This window comes from Idiotropiscis lumnitzeri, chromosome 10 (assembly GCF_059441095.1).
Source record: "Idiotropiscis lumnitzeri isolate Australia: NSW breed Sydney's pygmy pipehorse chromosome 10, RoL_Ilum_1.0, whole genome shotgun sequence".
NCBI lineage: Eukaryota > Metazoa > Chordata > Actinopteri > Syngnathiformes > Syngnathidae > Idiotropiscis > Idiotropiscis lumnitzeri.
The window spans coordinates 91,329-118,829 of record NC_142400.1 but is presented as its reverse complement, the minus strand read 5'-3'; the positions used below and the strand labels follow the sequence as shown (position 1 = coordinate 118,829).

The following is a 27,501-nucleotide window of genomic DNA, read 5'->3' as shown; positions in this document are numbered from 1 at the left end:
TAAAACGCGGTCCAAAGACACGCCCATCATAGAGAGCGAGCGAGAGATCTATATCTCTCTCTCTCGATAAAGACATACATATGTACACATATATTTATATGCATGTACGCATATCTATACGGACACATGTAGTCTTAGTAATAACATTACAATATTTCACAGATTTTTATTTCGTATGACTGGACAATCCTTTTTTTCAATCTTTTGTACAACACCGTTCCCTTCTTTCAAATAGAAAGACAAAACATGCACACATATAAAGCATGTTAAGAAAAAAAAACAACAGGAAAAAGAATGCATTAATTCTTATTGGAGGAGGGAGAGTAGGGGGGTTATAAATAGCGACAGTATTCAATGAAACTTGAATGTAGCAGTTTATAATTGTGACATTTCGCGTGACAGTGCTTGTTGCGTCTGTGCAGTGTCAAAACGAACTCAAACAAAGACATACAAAAAATTAAATAAAAAAATCTACCAGTGGAGTAAGTCATTGAGTCTCACTTCTAAAAATAATGCTGTCAGTATTCCTCCCCAGGAGAAGCTTTGAGGAGACTTTTCATCGACTTTTAAAACTCGAGCACTATTCCATTTGTTGTCCAGTAACTACGAGTGCTAATACAATCATTTGTGCGAAGCGGCTTGCCTCCAAAAAAAGCAGTCCAGTAAAACGAGCCAGAGACATTTCACATACAACAAAATGCACACAAAGGCTCACATGTCTTTCTTTCATTTTCAAGAAAAATATGTGCATGTCATTAAATTATCATCAGCGTCCAAAAACAACAGGATTTTTTCTTTTCTTTTTACAAAATATTTTAAAAAGTAAAGATGTTAGTGTTGTTACAGAACTCAACACATTTCCATCGACGCATGTCGGTATTTCGAGAGCAGTGGCGAGGAACCTACGTCGGGATCCGTCCTTCTCATATTTTGTGTTCCTCTGTCAAAGTGGTGTCATGAAGACATTTCTTTTTTCAAATTTCTCACGTGACACTCTTAAGTAAGTTTTGGAGGGATTGAGGAGTGCTAATAAATACCATTGCAATAAAACTTCAAAAGAAAGCCTAGAAAATAACCCCCCCTCACCATAAATTTGGTGTAGCCCTCAGAGGACTTCTGTCAACTGAAAAAGGTTCCCCACACGTGTTAAGAGTGAGCCACAGACAAGGCAAGCAGTCAAGGCAAAATTGTCGGAAAAAACAACGTAACAGAGCAGGTGGGCCAAATACACACAAAAAAGAAAACAAAAGAGGAAAGCATATTGGGTAAGTAAAAAAAAAAAAAGTGTTTTCCTTTTTTTGGTTTTTGTTTTGCTCAATTACAAGCTTGATTGTCAATTTTAAGAGAGACAATTCCAAGTTCAAAGTCTGACTTGTATCTCCCAGTGAACGAGATGCTGCAATGCAACACGGCCGTACATGGAGGGGGGCGCAGACGCTTTGGAAGCTTAGTAACAAAACAATTTGCAGTCCATGTGCACGTGTTCCTTTTGCTCACCACAGGTGATGCAAATGCTTTCGACTGGACGCCCTTGAATTGACCACATTCCCTCAAGCTGTGACCTTGAGATGTCACTTCAACAGCAACTTCCCATCCAATTCAAGTTTTATGGACACATGACATGGAGAAAACAATTTCAAAACATGTGTAAATGGCACACCAAAAGTTGTTTATTGCGATTGGACAATATTCCTGCTTGTACAGCAGTTGTCATGTTCATCCACTGTTCTTGAAAAGATGTCCGAAAAAACGCAATCAGGATTGTTTAAGGAAGTAATTGAGAGTCATTGCCGCATGTAGGTGCATTTTTTTATGTTGTTTGAAATCAAATGATCTGTATGACACTCATCTTTATGGGTAATGTAAGAAGAGTTTGAAATGATATTCGTGTTTTGTGCTCAGGGTATGTATTATTTAGGCACTATCAAACAGTGTCAATTGCTTCCTTTTTTTTGCTGTTGGGAAGATTGCAGTCAGGATTTTTTTTTATGCAATTCCTTTACTGTTTTTAACTTCAGTGAAGGCCTTAGCCATTTGAACTCTGTTGCTAATGGAAACAGCAGCACCTAGGCAGTGTCAGACAAATGATGGCATGTCCATGATGAAGTACACCAGATGATGAAAAAAAAACTGGCGTCAAGCACAATCCAGCCATCCATTTTCTACAGCGCTTGTCCTCGTTAGTCCCAGCTGATTTTGGGGCAAGAGGCGGGCTACACCTTGGACCAATCACAGTCGAGAGATGGAAAAATAAGCATTTACACCAATGGACAAGTGAGAGACTTGTATGAACCTAGCGTGCATTTTTTTGGGATGAAGTCAGCGTACACGTCGGAGAACCAAGCGCAAGCACAACCACACAGGAGATGTTCTAGCAGAGATTCAAACCCAGATCCGCTGACAGGTGCTCACCACTTCTCCAATGTTCCACCGAACTTAAATCCATCCATTTTCTACAGCGCCTGTTGCGTTCTATCGCAGCTGGCCGCGGCAAAACGTGAACTTCAGTTGCAGGGCAAAACGTGACAAAAAGTCAAACGCCCAATTCTCACGTACAGACGCACTGTGTTTGGAATGTGGGAGGAAGCCACAGACTCGAGATGAGGGAGAAGCGTACACTTCGAACGCCTGACTGTGAGGCAGAAGGGCAAACCACTAATTCACTGCGCTGTCAGCCACGATATGAGGAAATGACGGCAACTCTTCTTCCCTACATGGCCATAGTGGTCAGGTGCTGATGCCCGATCAGCCCCTTGCGGCCGCCGCCGGCTCCTGGGTGCCCGCCTCCGTTGCCGTGGCCGCAGTATTCCTGCAGGTTCTGCCGCAACGTCACCAGCGCAGAGCCCAAGCAGGCTCGGTTGGGGGCCAAGACGCCGCCGGGCAGCTGCAAGAGGACGGTGGCCACCCCGGCCATGCCGTCGTCGGTGGGCTCCAGCGTGATGGGCCCCACCTTGAAGGAGGAGTAGGAGAAGCCCATGAGCTGCGAGAGGAACGGGTCGGAGCGGCAGAAGTGCTGGTAGCCGCTGTACGTGGACGGGTGGTGCTGCAGCGAGGCTTGGCTGCCGGCGGTGGTGCCGGCGTAGTGGTGCGCGTTCAGGTAGTGCAGAGGCAGATGCTGGCCGTTGTGGCCCCCGCCCGGGGCCACGTGGTGCTGGTGGTGGCCCGCGGGTCCCGAGCCCAGATCGGGTTTGTAGGACACGGCCCCGGTGCGGCCCCGCTGGCCAACCATCATGCCTCCGAGCTTAGCGGAGCGGGCGTGGGCGACCGACACGCCGCCGCCGCTCGACGGCAGATAGATGATCTGCGGCTCGTCCGGCTCCAGGTAGATGGTGAGCTTGGCGAAGGGCCGGGACGCCATCTTGGTCATCTCCTGGATATGTCGCCGCTGCTCCCGCCGGAAGTCCAGGAACTGCTTGACCTTCCACAGGAGCACGCAGACGGACAGGAAGAGGAAAAAGCAGGAGAAGAAGACAGAAAAGAAGACAAACAGGTCGATGTGGGCTTGGTCCTGCCGCAGGAAGAGAAGGCCTTGGGACTCGCCCTGGTTGGCCGCCGTGCCCACCCCTCGGAGGGCGATGTAGAAGCGGCTGGACTTGAGCGAGTGCACCTCGTGCGGGAAGGTGATGACCACCCGGTCCCGAACGCCACGGACAATCAGAACAGTCTGCGGTTTCCAAACGGTGATGTAGGAAATAAGACCCTCCGCACGCTCCTCACGAATCTCCCTCTCCGAGCCCGGCGGCTTCGCCTGCAGCTGCAGCGGATTGTGGGAGATGACGCCTCCCCCGAGACCTGACGAGGCATTGGCAAGCACCTTGATCGGCGACGGCGGCGCGTCTTTGTCCGTCCCTGCCGGCGGCGGCCCTCGCGACTCCTCCTCGATCTTGATGGCGTGGACGCCCGAACGGCGGTCCACGTCCACAATGAAGGTGTCGTGGGAGTTGGACACGTACACCTCCACCTCGCCGAAGGTCACGTCAATGGTGACCCGGATGTCGACGTTGGTGAACTTGGGCTGGGCGGCAAAGAAGACCGTGCGGCCCCTCGGCAGGTTGCGGATGGCTGGGTCGTGGAAGCAGTTGGTCTGCGACGTGGGGTCGAAGCAGCACTCGGTGTCCACGTTGAACTGCCGGTAGCACTGGCGTCCGTTCACCGGCGTGCCGTTGAACGAGTCTTTGCACTTGGCGCACTGGAGGCAGTTGTACAAAGTTAAATCAGCAAACGGCACGATATTTGTGGTCAGCGTGGCCTCATTTTCACAAAGCTTTACAGTTAGGTTTGGAATAAGTCACATTTTCATGTCACTTTTTTTTTTCCCATAATCATTTTCGATATAAACGTTGGGTACACCCCAAAAAAGAAAGCGGTCCGTTTTATTTGGCCAAATTTCCTCCCTTGCATCAAATACAGCAATGGCTAAAAAAACATTTTCTGATTCAATGGGGTGAACATGAAGCAAACAGTTCGGGTGAGTTGTCTTGAGTTGAGTCCCCCCCCCCCCAAAAAAAACAAAAACGAAATTCTCGTCCTCACCTGTTGTCTGTAGCAATCTTTGCGGTCGCTTTGAGGGCTACTGAGACAGGAGGAGGTCTCCGTGTTGTTCTGACACGGACAACCCGTGCCGTCGTGCTCATTGCACGTGTCTGCGTGGCCGTTACACTGACACCTAGAATTGCAAGGACATTTATTTATTCACTTATTATTACTACGAGCGTAACCAATCACTCTCCGCTGGCCGATGCAGTTGTCGGCCATAAATACAAACGAATGTCATGAAAAGCAACAAGTTGCGTGACCACTTTTTCTTACAAGGCTGCATAAACGATTTCTATTCCTAACCTTGAAAAGTTTGTAAACGGAGGACGCAGAAAGGACTTTGCTTAACAGCTGTTAATCACGCGACCAATCAAAGCATGCACATCAAAAGCAGCAGACATTCTTCCCTCTTGCCATTAACTCTTTAAACAGTTGATTCAAACTCGATAGTCGCTAATGTTTGCCAACTTCGTGGGGCATTATTCATCTCATTCTTCGTGGCTGGCTCATTGTAGCCTCAGCCCTGAACATACTTTGAACAGCTGTCGTTGATCAATATTTGCCAGCACTGGCACTTGAAAGTGAACGCTCAAGGACCTTCTTTGTAATTGCACACACAAAGTTGCATTCCATGCCCTGCGGAATTGATGCAACGATGATCTGCATCAACTGCACAACCATCGTAGTAATGGAAGGACGGCGCCACTGATCACTTTATCTCCGCTCTCATGACTGTCCAAATTGTTGCAAAGCTGTCAGCAAGCTGCCTATAATGCGCAATGGTACCTCGACATTCTATACTTTTGTCACGTCATTGTTCACCGTCGTTGCCTGTTACTAGGATACGAGTGAAGCTCATGCTGCCGGAAACAAATTCCTGGTGTGTTTGACATACGTGATGATTGTGATTGGCGGCCACTCACTTCTCACACTTGCCCTGCAACAGGAAGTAGCCGCTGAGGCAGCTCTCGCACTTGTCGCCAACGCTGTTGTTCTGGCAGCTCACGCACACCGCATTCTCCTCGGTGGGCCCCTCAGACACCCAGTTGTGGATCTGTTGAAGAGGGCAGAGCCTTGAGAGCCGGCCGAGTAGAAGAAGAAGCGAGGGGGCAATGACCGCACGTGAGAGTCATTACTTAAGTTCAGAAAGTTTTCACACTCGCGATATATATTCACCCACGAGCTACTTTGCACTCTGAATCTGTTTGGAAGTTAGCTGGACTCGCACAATCCAATTTCTTTTTTTTTTAATGATCCAAAACGAGTCTGTGTGTTGTCCCTTGCAGTCTTTGTTTCTCAATTAAACGCATGCAAAATACGGCTTATTTTTTATGCTTGACTTTGGGATTCATCTCCAAGTCAAGTGGCGCATCAATAAAATGGACTTAATGACGTACTTTGATCAATGTTTGACCACGTAACTGTGAAGATCAAGTATCCTGCATGTCTTTGCAACAAATATTACAGACAAGAATGAAGTTAAGGTATCGTTGCTATTGTCAGCCATCCATTATCTGAAGCGTTTATGCTGACGGGGGTCCTTGAATGCAAATGGAATAATCCGAAACAAACTCAATTCTTCTAAAGCCAAATAAATGGAAAACTCTTGTGTTAACGATCTGAAATGTAAATGGTCATTTGTTCAAGTCGAGACTTTCAAATTGTCAAGACCGCCCGCCACCTCTGGCGATGACGCTCACAACTCACGCTGTTGGGCTCCAAGGGGAAGCGGCGCGGGTTCTCTTGGGCTTTCTTGTGTTCTTCACGGGAAAGACACAAAGCGCTGTTCCCCCGACAGAACTCACGGCACGACCGACAGGTGCCGCCGCTTTTGGCCGAGCCCACGAACAGCGGCTTGCATTTCTCGCAATGTTTGCCCTGCAATCGGGGGAAGGGGAACGCGTCAAAACAGCCAGCGAGTACGTGCCGTGCAAATCTCGTCGGCTTACGATGGTGTTGTTGTGGCATTCCAGGCAAATGTCGGGCTTGGCGACGCTGGCGCAATTGCTGTGTTTGTTGCAGCTGCACTGGGAGGAGCAGTTGTCGCCCACGAAGCCAAAGTGACAGCGACACACGCCAGGCGACACGCACGTCCCGTTCACGCAGCCCTGTGCGCACACCGACTCACACTGACCACTTACGCTGCCGTAGACACAAGAGGAAAGGAAAATCAAATGACTTTGGTTCTGGGATGCAATTCAAATTGCCACAACAGCCAACAGAATTTCCACATGGGACTCTCGGTGTGACAAAAAGAAAATAAAACCCACAAACGCACGCACACGCACCGAGTGATGAGCCGTGCAATAAAAATAATAAAGGACATGCCATTGAGGTCTGGGGAAGCGACCTTAAATACTGACGGCATCTCACAAACGGACCTCGGAATATAAAGCACCATGATTTCTTCACCATATCTTAGCAACTTGTTCCACAATGTTTCACTTTTCAAACAGCTGACCTGCTGAGTATGTAGCCTTGTTTACAAGTGCAGTGGTATCCTTGAGGAAGGTCATGGCAGTCCTGCGTGCTGTTGCAGTGATGATGGCCGTTAGCGCACTCGTCCTCCTCCGGACAGTGCAGGAAGGACCAAGTGCTGTTCCGCAGGGGACACACGCCCTCGCTCACGCCTGTGAGGACAAGAGAGTACAACGGTTCACATTTGGCTTGAAACATTTGCCAAGATCAACCGTCTTCACCATTAAGTCCTCCTTGAAGGCAGTATCCTGCTCCATTTCCACCCCGCGTGGCGCACCAGCCGCACTGGGGCCGGCCGATACACTGGGAGCACTGGCTGAGCTGGGAGCACTGAGGAGAGCAGGAGTCGCCGCCGGAGAGAAGACGACCGCACTGGCCAGCCTCGCATCGCAGCGGCAAGAACGACGGACTCATGCACTGCAAAAAGAAGATCCCAAATGAGTGACTTAAAATTTCAGAGAAAATGTTTGTGCTTTATCGAAATAAGACAAACATTTGCATTTACTATTTGTCAATTCTCTGACCAAACCAGGAACTGGATCAAAATCAAGTGACGTTGATTTTTCATTTTTAAATAACGTACTACTTCTGAATAAATGGATGGGTCTGATTCATTTAGATTTTCACAAAAAAAAAAACTCAAAAAGATTCATTGATTACAAAGTGTTAGTTGCAGCCTTGCCCCTTAAAGCATCAATGACTCTCTGGTGAACGCATTTTCTGTTCATATGTCTGTCCCTCTGGAATCTTTGACTCTGTGTAGAGCAATTTGTCACAGCTGCAACTGATATGAAATGTGCGATACAAATAAACATCTCTACACGGTGAAAAAAAAAACATGACAAAATGTCACATTTTACAGTGTGAGGGAAAAATTGGAAACAAAGTCACCCCATCCAGTGCTGGTGCCGTTTACTCAGAATAGTGACAAGTTTTTTCAGACTTTTTAAGACGCATTGGTTCAATGTGCCAGTGTCACCTGCTGCAGGGCCATGCTCCACACGCAGTGTTGCCAGCCCCCGTCAGAGCCTCGGGAGCGCAGACACAGGCTACAGTTGAGGAGGGTGTGACAAGGCGGCGGGCAGGGCAGCGGGGGCGACGATTCCACCTGCATGGGTGACACGTTGAGCAGAGCGTAGCTGAAGCAGGTCCAGTCATAAGTGGGGTTGACGCTCAGGATACGCCGTGTCTCGCCTGGTGGAAATAGAGGTGACGACACAACAACAAAAGCACAGTCGCTGTTGACAAATGAAGGACTTTTCCCATTTTATGGTGAAATAAATTTTCGCTAAGAAACGAACAACATGAGCAGAATGGTTTTCATACTGTTTTGGGTATAATAAAGAGAGCGGCGCTTTGTTTGTCTGTAGTCACATTGTCACAAAGCTGAGTGACTCGTGAAGAAAAAATAGAAAAAAAAACAATCTGTGATTTGATTTGAAGACTCTATTAAGCAAAGATGAGTGAGTCTACCGGTGCGTTTGAACTGGCGGGTCCACATGCATTTGCCCGACGCCGTGCACTTGGGGCAGTCGGAAGCCTCGCAGCTGGTTTCTGTGCAGTTGCTGGAAAGGAAGATCTCGCGCTGGTTGATGCGACAGTCGTGCTCGGACGTGCAGCTGACCGAGCTGCTGATGCAAGCTCCCTCGGGGCAGTTGGTGCACCATTTGCATTGGAAGGCTTGCTGGAAAAGCAGAAGACGAGCAAGCGTTGAACACCGACAAGAGTTACGATGATGGGCTGGGAACAACCTGCGATGGTCCGGAGAATGTCTTGGGATGGCGGGCCAGGCATTCGCTGCAGGTCTTAAGTCTGCGACACTGATCTGGCTGGCGTGGGGTTGGCGAACAGGGAGACTGGCCAGCCAGACAGCCCATTCTATTGGGAAGGTTGGAAGGAATTCATGGAGATGTACAGAAGCTCAAGAGTGACAAAACAGTCCATCGGCTTCAAACTAAAACTAAGAATGCCACCTCATTTTTTAGACAAAATATAACACTGATCCTTGTTAGGGTCAAGGGTGAGATGGAGCCTACAACAAATTGAAGTTTGACGAACAGCAAGGATGAAAATAAGATCAAGGTGGCGCTAAAGTCTTACCGTTCAGCGCTATCGGAAGATGCGCAGGCCCCTCGGCACCAAACGCAGCTGCCAGTGGTGGTGTTGCAGGTCTCCGGCGTGGCCATCGAGGCACAGGGGTCGGCGGGCACCATAAGGTTCACGAGTCGCCCCAAGGTGACCCCGTTGAAGCCCCCCGATAAGAAGAGGCTGCCGCGCCAGCTCGTCATGGCGAGAGACACCGAGCGATTGACCGAGTCGCCGATGGCGGAGTCTGGGAGACGCGGATATGATGTTAGGGAAAAAGAGAGGACGATGCAGAGAGACCAGATGGACTACCTGGTTGGATCCAGGTGTTACAGTTGATCTGGTACAAGCACACGGAGTTGCTATAATCCTCCGCTTCTGTCCGCCCCCCCACGATGACCATGGTGTCTTTTATCAGGGCTGCGGCGTGGAAGAAACGGGAGAGGGGCTACAAAAGAAATCAAGTGAAATGGCAGAAATAGATGGGAACTTTAAAAATAAATAAATAAATATTTATTATTTAATTTCTTTCAGTATTTGCATTGCAGAGCAGAAGTTCTCAAATCTCGTTGTACACTGAGTATAATGACATTAAAGGGCATTCGGATTCTGGAAATGTGTCATCCTGAATTTCACTATTGAAAGCCACAATTTGTCTAATTTACATATTGTACGTCAATGAGAAGATATTCATACTATGGCGACAGATAATGGTTATTCTAAATATAAAATGTTTTATTCTCAAAGATTCTAATATATGAAACTGACTATTACTTTTTCCATAAATCGATTACGACAAAAACAAAAGTTGAACAATGCTGTCCCAAGTTTGAAAAGTTCTTATTTTGATGAAGCGCAAAGAATGCGCCTCCTTTCATGGACGACTAGAGAGTCTCGATCCACCAGAGACCAGACATCTTATTAAAACCCTGTCAGAAATTGTGAAAAAAAAAATGCATCCACGGTGGCCAAACTGCTCTCAATTTGCCATACGGAAGGTAGCTGTGCTTACTTTATTCCCCTGCGAGGGCACGAGGAGCGACCATGTGAAGTTGGGGTAGTATAAGCTGTAAAGCTCCCCCGACGGCTCCACAGCCTCCACGTGAAAACGATAACCTCCAAACACATAGAGGGCGTCCGTCTGCTCGTGGTAAACAGCCGAATGACCGTATAAACCCGTCGGCGGCGTGCCGGTGTGCGCCACAACGGTCCAGTTTCCCGTGTGAGGGCTAAACTCGAGCAGGTGGTGGTTGAAGCCATTTTCTGGGGAGTAACCGCCAATCAAGAGCACCGAGTTGTCCCGACGCACTGTCAGCGTGTGGCCCGCCACCGGGGGCAGTACTGAGCTCTGGAACAGAGGGTTAGAGATCGGGATTATGGGGAACGCTCCAAATATTCCACATGAGAAGCCCGTTTGACTACCTTATACTCTCTCCAGACCAAACTGCTGAGGTTGAGACTCCAAGTGTCCATGGCAACAGAGTGCTGAGTGACTCCGCCCACGACAAGCATGCAGCTGTGACTGGTTCCCATTTCGTAGCTGCTCAGCAGGGCGGCGGCGTGGTGATAACGCGGTGCCGGCGTGGAACCCGCGTCCGTTGAACTTGTCAACATTTGAGTCCAACGGCGCTCAAACACCGAATATCTAAAATAAGTTAAAAAAAATTTTTAAAAAACCTGCATCACACAACTATAGACAAATGAAAAAACCTACTTCTATACTCTATCCTACATCATTGACACGATATTCAACTTGAATAAATAAATGCCGCATCCTTGTTTATTTAAAACTCCCACTAGAGGCGCACCACTTGGCATCTGGAAATGTGAGGTTTTGGCGTAGCAAAATTAATGAATTGGTGCATCAACGAGGGGATTTTTGTTTCCTGCGGGGGGAAAGAGGAGGCGTCTTTTGAGAGTGACAACCAATATTTGGGGAAATACGTACAACGTATTGTAACCATGACTTAATAAACAGCACTATTGCGGAGATGACCGTTAGTTACCTGTAAATATTTCCGAGGATGCCCTCGGAAAGAGAGAGTCCCCCATACATCCAAAGGTTGCCGTGAGGTCCACAAACCAGAGAGTGGCCCATCCTGTGGAGGAACCTGTGCGCCTGGTTCTGTGGGGCAAAAGATGCGCCGTGATATGGCATCCAGCTTTTATTGCCTTGATGTAGTGATGCTTTACCACTGTCAGTTGCGTGTCAAGCAGCGTCTCCCAGATCAGGCTGTTGGAGTCTCGAGGGACGGCGCAGTCAGAGCCGGCCCAGTTCTCGGAGCACACACACACTCCCAGCGTCTGAGAGAAGAAGAACGTGATCAAGAAACTTGCTCTCATCACCTTGATGAGGTCACAGCGGCACCCACTGCAAATCTTCTCAACGCCACTCACGATATTGCAAGCTCCTCGGCCCTCCGCAAGGCCACAGTCTTGGGGACAAACGGGCCGGTCGCAGTGGGGCCCCCCGTATCCCGGGGGGCAATGGCAAAGCCCGCCTTGGCACTGCGCGCCGCCCGGACATGCGGGCGACCCGTCGTCGCCCTCGTCAGCGCTGTGGCGACACCGCCGCACCCAGAAAGACGCGTTGAAGCCTTGGGGCTTGTTGGACGACACGTTGGCCTCAAAGTAGACGGAGATCACACCTGGCGGACACAGACGGACGAGGTCACGTCATCAGGTCAGCTGATTTTAAATGAGAGTGGCAGATACCTGAGGTGGCCTCCACGGTGATAGGTTGCGTCCTGGTGGTGCCGCAAAATGCACCAATCAAGTTATGGTCTGAATGTACGACGCCGTTGTCCAGGAAACGAGGAAGGCCATCAAACACATACACATATGAGCTCTGCAAAAATAAATACATCAATTCATTTACAGCAGATATAAAAAAAATTGACATCGCCGTGATCTAATGAAATGTTTCAGTCACATGAGAAACTGAGCGTAAAAGAAATCATTTCCAAAACCGTAAAGAAATCATTTCCAAAACCGTTGCAGACAAAGTTCAATTTTGAGGCTGTCACACGACACTTCTTTTTTTTTTCCCTTTCCGTTCAACGTCAGAGTTTCTGCAGTAAGGTGTCACTTAAGTTCCTTTATAACAATGTGAAGATTGCTGACTCACTTTACAGTGCGTGTGGGAGTCCGGGTGCAGCGTGAGGGCAACTGGCGGACACGGCTGTCGTGGGAGGCAGGGCGCCAGGCTCCCGGTCACCGACAGGACCCAAAGGCAATGTGAGAGTCCATCTTTGCTTTCGGTGCCACTCCGCCAGCCCAGGGATGAGGAGAGCGGAACGGCAGGAGACGAGGAGGTGGACGAGAGCAGCACAGAGCGGCCCTGGCACTGGCGGTAGCACGTGCCATTATTCCTAAAGGAGCGAGCAAAGACATCAGCGTAGACCATCGCATAGGTGCTACTCTGTTTTCGATGTTGCAGAAACACAGAAATGAAACAAGACAACGTAGTCCACCTTTAAGAAAAGGATGGGAGAGTCTTTGGATGACAACAGGCAGCGTCTACTCGACTTGCCAATTAGTGATCCCCCATTTTGCTCGACTGCTTTTTTACACCTTTTTAAACCTTTACAATATTGCTCCTGAATGCAAATTCAACATGGCAGTAATTCTCAGTGTTGTACTACAGATGTGCCGGAAAAAAGCCCGGAATTAAATTTTCAAACTGTTTATTATTTACAGAGGCTCAAACCTTTTTCTTAATGTTTGTTAAGTAAAGTTCAGTTGAATCTAACTTTAAAAATAAAACAATACATTCAAACTCTTGAACCAACGACTGCTTCTCAAACATTTACGTGCAACGTAAATGTTCACGTGCTCACCTAGAAAAGCAGCGTCTCCCAGAACACTAAATGTTTTACACGATGGAGATCATTTGAATCAGTTGATATTTTTAGGCCATGCTGACAGTTTTGTCATTATTATTATTATTTTATTTTCATTTTTTTTTAAACTCACCCTCTTTTTGTTGATTTCAATTGATCTCACAAACCTTTGCAATGACTACTCTGATGGTTACACACTACAAAGCATACTGTTGGGCTTAATAATTTTTTTTAACCTGTTGGATTGCAAATTTCAACTGGGAGTGACTAACAGTTTGAAGCAAGCGAAAAAATGGGAACAGAAGCAAAGTAATGCGTGGAAATGTGTTACAAGCATGTGATGGTGTGACATCATTTTTTTTTTTTAAATGCTCTATTCATACTGTGCGCGTGTTCGGGTTGACTAAATTTGTAAAATGTGCGCTTACCTGGGGTCACCATAGTAACCAGGCAGGCAGGACTCACAGTGCGGGCCGTGAGTGTTATGCGTGCAGTAGCACTGGCCCGTCTGATTGTGGCAGTATCCTTGCAGCGGATCGCCGTGGCCGTTACACTCGCACTGCACGCATCCGCCGGCGCCGGTCAAGCCCAAGGCCGAGCCAAAGCTCCCAGGGCGACAGTGCTCACAGTGGGGCCCTGTGGTCCAATCTAAGAAGAGAAAGCAGAGGAAATTCACTTCTATAGAACAGGAAGGAAATCAAATCAGCTTTTTGAGGCTCCACCTTGGCATTCATCGCATATCCCCGGCGCAGTGATACAGGTGGAGTGAAAGTTGCAGCCGCAGTCCACATCACACTCGACGCCGCTCAGAACCAGGGTGGCGGGATCGGACGTCCAACCCAGCGAGCATTCGCACTCAAAGCGTGGGCTTCCGCTGCACTGGCCCTCTCTGCACTCATTGTAGCACCTGCGGGCGGGTTGGCGACGTTTCAGTTGAAACGTGAAAAGCTGAAAGAGGCCCTTACGGTGGACAAGGTTTACGGTTTTTTGTTTGAATGCTGAAAAAAAAAAGTTGGGTCTCTTGAGTGTTCTCGGGGTACGGTATTTCAAGACCAAGCGTTTCCATGAATAACCAGGGCTAATTAATGCCCCGCTGAAAAGGTTTAGAATTGCTAAAACATGCCAAGATGGTAGCAAAACTTATCAATTGATATCCCGTCAATAGCACCAAGATTCCACTCTGTGACGCCAAACTATTACTTTTATATTAGATGGGGCTTTGGTCTGAGCGCAAAAAAAGTGAATCGATTGGAACGTTTTGCTTGTAACGCCGCAAAAAAAAAAAAAAACGATTGTGTGAATTGGCAAAAGAGCAAATAGTGATCCTGAATATTCGGCAAAGACGCCATGCGCTGTATAGAAATTGTCGTATGTGACTACAAATGCTTTCATTGTCTTTGTGGGAATTCACTTTGGCGCAGTCCCTTAAAAGGCAGCAGCTTCACAAACGTGTCCTGCAAAAGCTTGTTCAAAGACATTTCGAAACTGTTGCATCACGTGTCTCCTTTCAGTTTAGCAAGGTCTTACGTCTGGTTGCAGTGCAAAGTGCCGTCGCCCGTGTAGCCTCGCTCGCAGTGGCACTCGTAAGAGGTGGGGGTGTTGATGCAGGTGGCAAACGGGTGACAGTTGTGGAGGCCTAGGCGACATTCTTCGACATCGGGGCAAGTCGGGTACGACCACACGGCGTCTTGCTCTTCCACCTCCATGTGCTCCATCTCCAGCTCTAGCTCCATGTCCATGTCCAGAGGACGAGGCGGAGCGGAGGTTTGCGGCTCAGGGCTGGAAAAGACAAGGAAAATCAGCTTTCAGTTTCTTTTCTGAGGCAAATATCCTCATTTGGGTCACGAGGGAGCGGACACTTACTTAGCCGCTCGAGCATCGGCTACAGCCACGCTGCAGTTAAACACAGACGAGTCGTCCATTCCAGCCCAATCGCCTTTCAAACATCTAAAAAAAAAAAGAAAGAAAGAAAAATGACAACATGAAACAATCACATGACGTCACCTTTGCTGTCAAAGTCTACTTACTTTCCAATGGTGGGGTTGTTGGAATCGCCGCACCAGCCGCACTGGAACGTTCGCAGGCAGTCGGTGCAAGTGTTGAAATCGGAACATTGCTTGCATTGTGGAACTGAATGCACACTGGCCAAGTGAGAAAATGGCACATTTAAGATGATTCGCACAATTTAGGGGTGCCGGACAAACAGGTGTTGTGTGATTGCTACCTGTCATACCAGTCCCGACACTCTCCGTAAGGGTATTTAGTGAGGTACGCGGCAAAATAGAAGCAGGCCTGCGCCGATTCACACCAAGCACACTGGCTGGAGTTGGAGAGGCACTCGGAGCACGTCTTCCGCCTTGGTGGAGTCAAGATAAACGCGATTAGAGAATCAAACGTGGATTAGGGTTATTGTCATTGTCCTCTCACTGGTTGCAGACTCTGGGACAGCCTGCTGGGTGGCGTATGGAGCCCTCGAGGCGTCCTCTCCTGCTGCACTGGTAGTCGCCTTTCTTGCTGGAGTTGATCTGCCACTCGCAGTAAACGTCCTGCAGTAGGACCACGGCACAATTCAAACACCATCCAGTTCATAAAACACTGCTTTTGTGGAGAAAAGACGGAACTGACTTGATTGCAACACACACACAAAGCTCTTAGGTTTGTGCAATCTCAAGTTTTCTATACGACCCGAAGGTAACTACGTATTTGATGGAACGGAGCAAGATGCTTGTAATGTCGCGACGTCATTCAAACTTTTTTTCTTGAAATATGATGAATGCGGCGACACAGTGAACGACCGGTGACCATGATGGCAGTCCAGGGTGTCCCCCGCCTACTGCCCAAAGACGGCTGTGATAGGCGCCCCAGCACGCTCGCGACCCTTGCGAGGAGAAGCGGAACAGATAAAGGGTTGATGGATCTTGAGCGTATTTTCACCAAACTATCCTGTATGTGTAAGTAATAGGACTTACTAATATTACTTGATTCTCTCAAAATTTGGAATTTTTGCATCTTCAATTTATGGCTTTACTCTTATAAAATGATCAAGTCATTCTTGTAATATTACAAATGTATTCTCACTGTTTTCTTCTAACAATGCTGACTTTATTGTCGTAATCCTATATTGCCGATCAATTTTTTGCAATTTCACACTAGTCATGGTCGGAACATTACATCTTCAGTCACGAGCATTTCTCAAGTTGTACAAATAAATCATTGAATTTATTCTCATAAAATGGTTAGTATATTCTCATTAAATTGTGACTTAAGAATCGTATTCATGAATTTCAACTTTGCTGTCTCGTTAATTCCAACTTGACAAAATTTCAGACTTTTTGGTAGCAATACAGTTGCCATTTTTCTTTGTTGCAAAATTGTGCCTCGAATTGAGTGGGGGTTTTTTTTTTTCAAGGTTTTGTCTGTCGTCTTCCAAAATCTTGCGGCGCTTGAACGCATGCATACCTGAGTGCAAGCCGAGCAGTCCCGGTACTCTTCACACAGGGTGCAGTGCTGCGGTGCCAGCAGCAGATGGCGCTGAGCCATGTCTCCCATTCCCACGCCTTGCTCGCCCTCAGGGCAGGGCTCGGGTTCAGGGCCCCTGAGCAGGCAGCGGGACAGCGACTGGCACCAGCCGCAAGATTGGTCTGACAGACAGGCCAAACAGGACATGTAGCCTGAGCAGGAAGCTGAGCGATAAGGTTCCAGGAACAGGAAGGAGATTTCCTGCCGTTCAAGTGGAAAGAAGAGGCGCTCAAGTTGCTGTTCCAGAGACCAACACGGAGAAAAACCATACTCACGCTCCCTCCCGGCAGAGTTCTGTTCCAGATGAGGGCCATCTCGCTGGTCTGTCCCGAGCCCGAGTTGTTCAGGTAGCCTTCGGCCTGGACCAGGTAATGGTTGCCTCTGGTCAGGTTGGAGAACAGCTTCCCCCCGTCGGGACGAGACAGCAGCTTCAACTCTTTCTCCTGCTGAGCCGCCCAACGTCCTACCACCTCCTGCTCGGAGACAACGAAACAACGGCAATCAGGAAAAGGTCATCAAACTTCCGAGGAACTGGGAGCAAAAGCCGAAAACCATTTTTTTCTCAGAATTGGACTAATGTTTTGAACTACTTCCTTGTCAAATTTTCTTTTACTCGTCACGTTACGTAGCTCTTCTCATTCAAGTGTGACTTTATTCACACAATACTACGCATTTATTTTAGGAACATTTCAACCTGCCATTAATCTCAGTTTGTGTAATTATTGGCTTTCATCGCTTCATATACAACATAACTCTAACATTATGATTTTGTTACATTTGTCCTATTTAATTTGGTCGTGCTCCAAATGCGGACATGATGATAAAGATGTGTTCAGCAGTTGCATCATTTGTTTTCATAAAGTTAGTGCAGCCGTTTTTTGGAGGAGGCCCCGTTATGCTCACGAGTTGGCTGGAGTTGGGACCCGATGCCACCCGAGCCTCAAAGTGGAGCCTCTGGATGCGAGCCCACATGGAGACGGTGTCGGCGGGAGGGGCCATTGGCGCCCCCCACAGAGGGTGGATGAAGCCTCTGAACTGCAGGGCCACGTCCATCTCGGTGGTTGGACTGAGAATGATGGTGGTGCTACGTAGGATGGACACCTGGTGAGAACGCAGGGCGGGGTGGGGGCACAGCAGAGGATGGGGAAGGGCAAGCGGAAACACATCAACAAAGGCACGATTCTCTACACCACTGCAATACTTTGAAGGGGACATACTATGGAAAAATTTAATTTTTAATCGCTGGCACACAAGAATTGGATGTCTGGAATGGCTCATCAAAACCAGAGCCTCCAGATGACACCAGTGTCGATTCTTGCCTGCATGCAAATTTACTTTTTTCTTCTTATTCTGTGTGGAGTAAATAAAAGTATATCCATCAGTCATCTTGTGATGGTAGGCTGGTGGGGAATGCATGAATTTCACTATTTGTGGTCGGGCCCAGTCCCTGTCCCAGCTAATAGCAAGGGTTCACTGTATTTATTAGAAATAGGGCTCCATTCCTGGAAAATTGGGATTTCAGTGAAATGATGTCTTATGTCATGAGATTGTAGACGGGCCACTCGAACATGCACACAAATGTCAAAAGAAGGCACCACAGGGCAAGAGAACATCTAAACTTGCATTGTTGGAGGAAGGAAGGACGGAAACGGTCCAAAAAGAGGGGGAGGAGTCACAAGCACAACTCTTTGAAAGTGGGACCCCGTACCTTGTCAGGCTGGGAGTCGTTGCGGGGGTGCTGGAAGGTGAGCAGGTGCAGTCCCGGGACATAGTTCTCGGTGCGACAGGAGTGGAGGGAGGTTAGGAAAAGGGTACGCTCCCCCCACCAGCCGTACGCCCCTGAGATCTGGTCCACACGGCACGCACTTTGCTCTGCGAGATCGAGAGGGAGAGGTCAGCAATACGGACAAACACAATGCGACCTCGTGAGATCTCAACAATACTGCCGTGATGATGTTTGGGCGGCGGGAGTCAGAGAGAGGTCAAACAATGGCGACCTGCGCCAGAGAGATGCAAGAGGCGAGCCAAATGACTTTTTTGTTTGTTTTTTGAGTGACCTCGGCTATCTCAGCTCGGCGCAGCTGAACCAAGTGTTGGTGTCTCTCAATGTCAAGGATACTAACCCCGAAAACAAAAGAAACCAGTGGTGGTCATGAGCACAGAAGCATCCAATGAAGCTAACATTTTACTTTTCTCTCTTATAGAAATTCACTATTTATGCATCTTCAGATATAGAATGGAGGGACAAGAAAATAAAAATACCAGGAGAACCTTTAAAATCAAGTCAAGTCAACTCAAATTTTGCAGCAGCATTTAATGGCAGTCTAAATGTTTAGCTTTTTCTTCAGAAAAAAATAAAATAAAAATCAAGGATTGGTATTAGACAAGGGGAAATTATTCCCTCAAACATTTATAGCCTCATACATACCAAGCGCATAACGACGGGTTGCAAAAAACATTTGAGGCATTTCATTGCAAAACTTTGTTGATAGAACAACTGCAAATGCCGAAATGCGCCTCGCTTTCAACCCGTTTCGCCTTCATTCAATGTGCGCTCTCCCACGATCAGGTTACAAATTTATTTCCAGTGAGCGTCGCAGACTTTCACAATAAAAGAAAAAATTTCCCGAAGGGCATTAATGTGCGAGAATATGATTGCCGCCATGAAGAAACTAGTGAGTTCATGTGAAATGAACGCATTGAAGTGCCCAGCTCAAATTTATTTATTTATTTATTTTTTTTAAATCTAAGCACATGGACTCTTCTAGCTTCATTTATATAAGCACAATATTGGGGTTTGGGGTTTGAGAGGTAAAAAGCAATAATCAAATACCAATTTTGTGTCATCTTCAAAGAATGCTTCATCCATTTGAGGAGCCCATCCTTGACAATGAAGAACGTTTCATCTCTGACAAGCGCCTAAGCCAAATCTAGTCCCTCCCAATATTTTTCCGTCAGTGTGCGGCGCAGCCCTCGGACCGCCGCCGCCCCTCCTTCCTCGCTCTCACCTGACACTGGCAGACAGGACTCGTTCTGAACACACCAGCCGAATTCGCCGGGCGCTCTGGCCAGGGTGGCCGGCGTGCCGCTGAACACCAGGCAGGACTGGCAGTCGGACAGGAAGCGCGCCAGGCCCAGGCAGCCGGTGCTGCCGCACTGGGAGTGGAAGGAGAAGGAGTTGGAGAGGAGTTGCTGAGGTCATCCCGACTGGTCGCTTTCTGCAGTCAGTACCTGATTGGTGGGCTGATACTCTCGACAGCGCCCTTCACACCAGCTGCATTCTGGGTTCTTCAGACACATGCTTTCATCCAGTGCCTCAGCGCAAAGAGCATCCTAGTCAACAACACACAAATGGAATATTGTTCAACATATATGACACTAAGTCACTTTTCCAGCTTGAAGGTAGTCGTAGCGGAAGCTTCCTTTCCACTTGACACTGAAATTCATCCAGCTTTTTTCCGGGCTGCTGTTCAGTCACAAAGGCACTGACACAAAAAGTTGGGATGAAGCCTATCAAGTATATTTCGCCCTTCTTCCTCCTTTCTGCGGGAGTCACTTCAGGGACCGATTACAAAGGCTCCATTGGAAATCATCATACTTTCATTGCTTCTAACGCCCAAAAACGGTGATCAATTGGCACCAAAATTCAAGTGGGCATCCCGACCTGTGACCACTTCAACATACCAAAAGGATGAACGTCTCCGTGGCCGATTGAGATGACAACGAGGAACAGAGCTACGTAGATGCTCGCTGCTAGGACGCGGCACACGCCGCCTTTGCTGATCACGGTGAGGACGTGCACGGCATAAAAGCACCAGTCGGGATATTTACAGAGACTCAAGTGGGAATGAGTAGACGCGCACATTTATTTGGAGGAGGATTTTTTTCAACTGTAGGCGACGTAACTACAGCACGTCGTTTTATCCTTTGGAACGCGATGAAGCGTTCCCATGCGGCCACACTTGGCTGTGGAGTCGGCCCGCCAAGCTGGAACTTTTTGTTGGCTGAACATTGACGCTCCCGAAACGGCCCCGACTAAAAGCATATGCCGCTCCGCGATGCGCACCGTTCAAGAAGACCACCTGCTCTCTGAAATGGACGCCCACTCACTCTCACGCCAAAGCTGGCGGCTGCAACTGCTTGGGAGGCAACTCACCGTCATGAAAACGCAAGCTGGACGAACAGCAAGCAGCTAATGTTGTTGTGCTTTAACGGCCTGAAGCTAATTGTTGTGAGTAGTCGCACCGTTATCCAACTGTTAGCCGGGGAGGCGGGATAAATATCCATGCCCGCCAGCTTGCTGCCCGCAGTCAGCCACCGTCAGCCTGCTGAGAGTTAACATAACTTCAGCCTAAGCTAAATAGCCAAAATATCAGCAGTCGGGGTTCGTGTGCACATTCTGGTTCGATCGGCACGCTATTTTGGATTTTGTGGAGGTGATCACACGAGCTCACGTTTGACGTCAATAAATCCAAACTATTGCGCAGAACGCTTTTCGATTTTCACAGGTTCAAATGGACAAGGCTAAGTCATGCTCATTTGCATTTTGCAGCCGATCGTGCGCCGTTTTAGACTATTGGAGCAATTTGACCTCGCTTGCCTCCCTGGTTTGACGTAGACGATGAAACCGGGAAAAAAAGAAGGCGAACTCCTAAAGGGGGCGTGCCAATTTGTCATAAATGTCATCACAAAAACAAAACCTTAAATCACGACAGAGTCTTTTAGCATTTTAATACAGATGTCATTTTGACACGCAAACCGATTATGGAAGTGCCAACGTTAGTCGAGCGTCCCTTTAAGTTATCAAGTAACGGTCAAACGCACCATTTTGTAACGGTTTTTCGATAGAAAAAGTGTCATTTACTGCGTTATTACCCCCAACACTGCTAATGTGACGATTTTTGCTTTACGGCTGTCAACAAGAACCTTTTCTCTCACCCTGTCACCTTCGTTGCTACTGACAAACAACGGGACTTTAAAAGCCACAAGGTCGCCACGAGTGACGCCATTGTAACCGCCGGCAACCAGCAGCAGCCGTCCCTCCATCACGGCGGCGACGTGGGAGTAGCGCCCCTTGACGGCGTCCCCACCTGCAGAAAAACAGTTTCAGCCTCAGCAGCAAGAGAGACAAGAGTTGAATAAAGAAAAGAGCAACTCACTGAGTGACCATCTCTCGCCTGCCAACACCCACTGGTGACATCCCAAATGGTAAAAGAAGATCTCCTCGTCGTAGCACTTCTCCTCTTGGTAATGGATGTGCACATTCCCACCTTGAAGCAACGGGAGATAAACACACGAGATAAGTCAATTAAGGCCAGGAAAGTTTTGCCGGCTATTTTGGCTCACCATAGACCACCATGTAGTTTCCGATGACGGTGGCTGAGTGGAAGGCTCTCTCTCGGGGGCCGGTCGCCGGGTAGCGGGAGCGGAACGCTGTCCAAAAGCGTTGGTCTACGTGAAAAGCGTCAGTGTTGTTCACCCGCACGCTAAACCTAGGAAATAACGTAGTCCCATCAGGTTGTGCTCTTCAACAGGAAGGAGCACCGACAACGTGAACTTCTTGCACGGGGCGGCGCCACAAAGTGCAACGAATGGGGTCAAAAGAATAACATTTAAAAAAAAAAAACGAGCCTGTTTCAACGTTAATATGACATATTTGCCTTTTTCTTGGAGGTTGTTTACCTGGCGGTGGTTGGTCGGTGACCCCCGTAAACCAGTAGTGTCCTGGAGGGGCTGTGGAACACCATGGAGTGTCCGGCGGTGGCTGGGGGCTTCCCACCGGTGGGCTGGACGATCTCCCACCGGCTAGAGCCCCGCAGGCTGAACCGATACAGGGAGGAGGAAAACATGTCCTCCTCAGTGCGACCTAGGATATAACAAGTGAAAACGGCAGTGAAATGGAATTCTGCTCAAAAGCTTTCAGTATTCTTTCGCTATGCGCTGCCATATTTTGTCTCAGATTTGTTTGTTGTTTTTCTTTTTGGAAGTGGAAGGTATCAAATTGTGTATGTCATACCTCCAAACACATAGAGGAAAGTGTCCACTATGGCTGCGGCGTGATTGGCCAGACCGGGAGCTCCGCCAGTGTTGGGAAAGCCAAGCTGCTGCCAATCGTCCTGCAGGGGGCGGTACATCCAAACGTCGCTGGCCAAGGAACCGTTGGCCAGCTCCCCACCGAAGATCACCATGTTTCCCGCCCACTCCGCTGCGGTGTGGGAATGCCGCGCCAACTGTGGGCAGACAAAATGCCATTAAAATAGAAATCGTAGCATTTTCTTTTTAGTCTGCCGCTATGTTACGATAGATGCGCTTTCAAACTTTTCAGGGCCCAACAACTTCTCATTCAAATGCACAGGTCCACCTGTGAAATGATCAAATAAAATGAGAAAACTTCAACACCAAATGTGAAGCTAGGAGAAAATGTGACTCACCGTATTTCGAGTACCATCCCACTATAACGTGTGCTCTCAGTACTAGCAGAATAATCTCACCGCGCGTCCGTTACAGAAGGACAGAGCATCGAATTTAAAACAATAACGCAAAGCTAATAACTTAGCTAATAAAATAGCTTCTCGTCTAGTCTCCACTCCATGTCCGGTTGTCAGCCAAAATGTCCTGCTCGTGGGAATCATCCTCCATGAGGCTGATTTGACACCCGCATGCTCGTCCGACCAACAGAATTCCAACAAGCTCGTCTTCCCACAACTCTTCACATATGTGGATCTCCTCAGATACGTTTGATATTTCGATTTTTGGGTCCATTTCTGACTGTCATAACACACTTTCTGTGATGAGCTTTGCCAAAGTTGCCGTGGTATGACGTCACACTTCCGGGTTTGTCGCTCGGCAGAATCTAACTTCGGAAAAAATATTATTTGGTCAAATTAATTTTTTTCTGGCTTTATTATTTGTATTATGTCTAATTACTTTACTTTTGTGACACAAATATATTTCATTTGGCATTTTACGAACTTACTTCACACAATGTCTGTAAAGACAAGAAATGAGCGTGTAAAAATGAAATTTTTGATCTTTGGGTTATTATATTACAACAGACGGAAAGCGTTTTGTGACAGCTCCAGCTGTTGTGAAATGCGCTATATAAAGTTGTATTGTATTGTATTTTGACTAAAGTAAAATAAATAAATAAATAAATAAATGAAGCATAATTCTCCTTTAACAGGACTTACAGGTGAGTAACCGTAAGATCGGCTTTCCCACTGGTTGGATGTGAAGTTGTATTTGTTCAAGTCACCAAGTGCTCTGTTCAGGTCAAATCCTGCATTTTAAAAAAAAATACAACATAACAAACAATCACACATTTTTTGTCAAACAAAACCGTAAAATGCAAAGCACATAAGTATAACCAAATTCCACGCTCACCTCCAAACAAGTACATGGCTCCCGTGGCGGACAGGTACACGCCAGCGGAACCCGTCCTGGGCGACATGTAGGGGTCTCCCTCCGTGATGCGCCACCACTGTCCCGCCCCGCTGTCGTCATGGAGACCGAGCTGACAACTATGACCGAGGAAGCCGGCATGACAAAGGCAGCGTTCTCCTTTCTGATGCAAAAAATACCATGCGACGCCTTCGTTTGTGGAAAGCTTGGCAATAAGACCTTAATACATTTAAAAATCTAAATATTAAAAAAAATAAATAAATGGCTAACATCATTTGAAACGGCAGCATGGTGGCCCGACTGGTTAGCACGATGGCCTCAGAGTGAGAGACAGCATCGGTCGTGGGTTCAAGCCCAGCTCCGGCCATCCTGTGTGGAGTTTGCATGTTCTCCCCGTGCCTGCGTGGGTTTCCTCCGGGTACTCCGGTTTCCTCCCACACTCCAAAAAACATGCATGGCAGGCCGATTGAACACTCTAAATTGCCCCTAGGTATGAGAGTGAGCGCAGATGGATGTTCGTCTCTGTGTGCCTTGCAATTGGCTGGCAACCAGTTCAGGATGTCCCCCCGCCTACTGCCCAAAGATAGCTGGGATAGGCTCTAGCAGCCCCCGCAACCCTAGTGAGGAGAAGCGGGACAGAAAATGGATGGATGGACGGATCATTTGAAACAAGTTTTGCTTTTAATTTTTTTTTCCACCCTTCTGGGATTTGCTTTTGCCACCATCATGTGGCGTCTCCAGGCAATTACACACCTTTTTAGGGGCGTGTCAATTACTTGCTTTCATTATTGTCAGCAGGTTCGCTCGTTATCCCTCACGAATAGCTCAGGAGTCCGAAACAATAAACTTGAATGGATGGATAAAATCGATTTATCGCCCAGCGCTAGCTCTGTGTTAGTTACAAGCGTCACCTTGTCACACTGGCCATGCGCCGAGCAAGTTTGGGAGCACAGTGGCGCGTTGCAAGACGCGCCACCCCAGCCCTGCTGGCAGTGGCACTTGTGCGTGGACGGGTCGCAGCGCCCATGCCCGCCGCACGCCCCGGGGCACATGGAGAAGGTGTAGGTGGCGTTGAAGCCCAGCAGGTTATAGTTGGCGTCGCTGAAGAGATGAAGCAGCATCTAGAAAATCAGGAATGGAAAACCTCAGGATCCAAATTCATCATGTTGGGAAAAGAGGTTAAAAATAAAAAAAAAAAAGGAAAAACCACGGACCTTCCCGGACGTGGCCTCGATGGGCTGTGGCAGGCTGTTGCCGCTCAGACTAGCCAGCAAGGGGCTCTGGTAGGAGTCTCCATCGTACACAAACAGGTAGTCGTAGGTGCACTCAGTGTCCATGAAGGTGAAGTTCAGCACAATGCGATAGCTGCTACTCGGTGCTAGAAGAGTGGAAAGATGAGTGGGGGGGGCTAGGAACTTGATAAACTGGCAAGACAATATGCCACCGTACCCATGTTTAATGTGACAAAGCATCACAGAATACAATAATACAACTGATTTGCTGAGGTGACCCCTGAAGGGAAATACCGAAAGGAAAAGAAGACAAACATGTAAAACATAATACAAACCTTTGATGAGCCACTCGCAGTTGCCGTTGACCGAGTAGTTCCCCGGTCCGTCAGTCACATAACCCGGTGGTCCCCTCAACACCTGCCGGTGACCCTTGCAGTCACCCGCTTGGCACGTAGGCCAACAGGCCATCAGTGCCAGCGCCAGCGCCAGAAGGAAGCAGACAGGCATAGGGGAGCCCATCCCTGGTGCTGTCTGTGTGATTGGGGGAAGAAAAGAAGATGAATGGGAATCGGAAGACTCATTTCAATGTGTGTACAGAAATTAGATTAGAAATCCCTTTATTGTCATTGTACTCAAGTGTGCAACGAGATTAGATATATATACATATATATATATATATATATATACATATACATATATATATATATATAGGGAGAGAGAGAGAGAGAGAAGAGAGCGCATACATATGGAATGGATGGATAGATTTAAGGTCGCGAAACACGAGCACGGCCATAAAAATGTTCGACAAACAGGATTTCTTCTCTCTTTAAACGCTTAATCTGTTTAGCGAATTCGTTACAAGCTTTACACCACAAATTAAGAATAAACTACATCACGTTAGGCCAGATAGTTCTCGTTCTTTTTTGTTTGTTTGTTTGTTTATTTTTGTATGTGTCTTTAGCCCAAAAAAATGTTTTAGAGACGGAGTGTCGCGAGAATAACAGTAAACGGTGTTGCAAAGCGATGCTTCACGGTCAACCAGCCTTGGCCCGTTAGCTCGTTCGTTAGCTACCTAGCATCGGTTTCATTCCATTTTGCCAACATCCAGTACGTACCAGTTCTCGTCTCTCCGGCCCCGGAGCCATTTACATCTTTTATCTTTCTCTCGCTTTCCTCCTAATCCAAACTAATCAGGTGTGATCTTGCGTTGTTCCAGAGTGAGCCGGCTAGCAGGCTGCTAACAACAACACGGCTAACCGCTAGGTGGCTTGTGAGTCCGAATCCAGATGCGCAGTCAATCAGGATCAGTCATTTTTTATGCTTTCGGAAATTTACGAGGCCAATAAAGAAGCCGAAAAAAAGATACGTTAATTCTCGCCACTAAGTGTCACACAGGGCCGATGGATGCTCGTTGTTTTGGCGTTTTGGAGGTCGCCGCCGACACAAAAAGCGAGTCAGACACGCTTGGCTCGGCGGCGGCACCCAGTGGAGATGCCGCACAACGCAAATGCACATCTGGATCCCGGTCGTCAAAATGAAAGCCTAAAGACTCTTAATTGTTCACAATCGTTGTGGTCCTGCTTGTATTGCGATTGTGTTGAACGTGGTTGGTATTTATGTCCCAATTTCACGAAACCATGTTTGTGGTGGGAATGATAAATAATTATTTCTTGGCAATGTTGTTTGTTTGCTATGGTGCGAAAGTAAGCATTTTCATTTGAATTCAATGTTCTTTACTGAAAGGAGAGGCCCTGTCATGTTCTCTTTTTTTCCCAGTTCCTGGTCCTGGTGGGTGGACGGAGCCTCCAGTGCACACCTGCTGGTCATCCCAGCTGGGGATGAAAGGTCCTGGAATATTGTTGCTGCTTACCTAAACGTTTGCCACATTACTTAGTCTCGCGTACTTCCGGTTTTAGTATTTCCTGTCTTTGTTGCTTTTATTTGTTCTATCTTGTGTAGTTAGGACTTTTTTTGTTTGTTTTTAGTCACCTGTCTTTCCTCCCAATTGAGCTTCCTTTGCTAGTTGTTCACTGCGTTTCTGTTACATTTATTTCCGTTATTGTTTTTTGTCACTTGTGCCGGCTTTGGCACAACTTCCACTGTGCTCCGCCCATCCACTTGCGTTAGTTTTGTTTCTGCATCAGCCTTATGCTGATGTTGTTGTTTTCATTAGTTTGCAGACAATGACAATAAAAGGCATTCTGATTCTGATACTCGTCTATATACTGCATGGAGATCTTCTCTAGCAGTAACAAAGAAGCACAAGACAGAACGTGTCGAGACTGTCTCACAAGAAAGCCACCAAAAGGTTTTCTGGCCTCAAATCTTCTTGTGGAAAGTTTTCTTCTGACCGATAACATTTTTCTTGCTTTCTTGTCTCCCAGAATTACAAAAGAATATGTTCAAAT

At 47.6% G+C, this 27,501-nt stretch overlaps 1 protein-coding gene across 1 annotated transcript; it reads right to left on the bottom strand.

Moving 5' to 3' along the window:
* Positions 1–146: 146 nt before the first annotated feature.
* On the bottom strand, positions 147–26,601 carry megf8 (multiple EGF-like-domains 8). The gene is made up of 43 exons (XM_088306100.1): positions 26,209–26,601; positions 25,429–25,624; positions 25,076–25,239; positions 24,773–24,982; positions 23,844–24,024; positions 23,651–23,739; positions 22,477–22,690; positions 22,143–22,326; positions 21,807–21,952; positions 21,620–21,730; positions 21,399–21,550; positions 19,692–19,793; positions 19,469–19,616; positions 18,169–18,332; positions 17,364–17,561; positions 16,736–16,933; positions 16,401–16,661; positions 15,369–15,487; positions 15,166–15,297; positions 14,969–15,082; positions 14,805–14,888; positions 14,469–14,720; positions 13,664–13,848; positions 13,370–13,589; positions 12,227–12,470; positions 11,815–11,947; positions 11,497–11,747; positions 11,293–11,403; positions 11,106–11,224; positions 10,522–10,744; positions 10,112–10,447; positions 9,412–9,547; positions 9,115–9,346; positions 8,766–8,892; positions 8,488–8,698; positions 7,994–8,208; positions 7,236–7,431; positions 6,998–7,166; positions 6,486–6,678; positions 6,244–6,414; positions 5,460–5,590; positions 4,534–4,666; positions 147–4,189 (listed from the first exon to the last, which is right to left on the bottom strand). Exons 1-43 carry the CDS (start codon positions 26,236–26,238, stop codon positions 2,711–2,713), a joined length of 8,664 nt encoding a protein of 2,887 aa, XP_088162226.1. The 5' UTR covers positions 26,239–26,601; the 3' UTR covers positions 147–2,710.
* Positions 26,602–27,501: the final 900 nt, after the last annotated feature.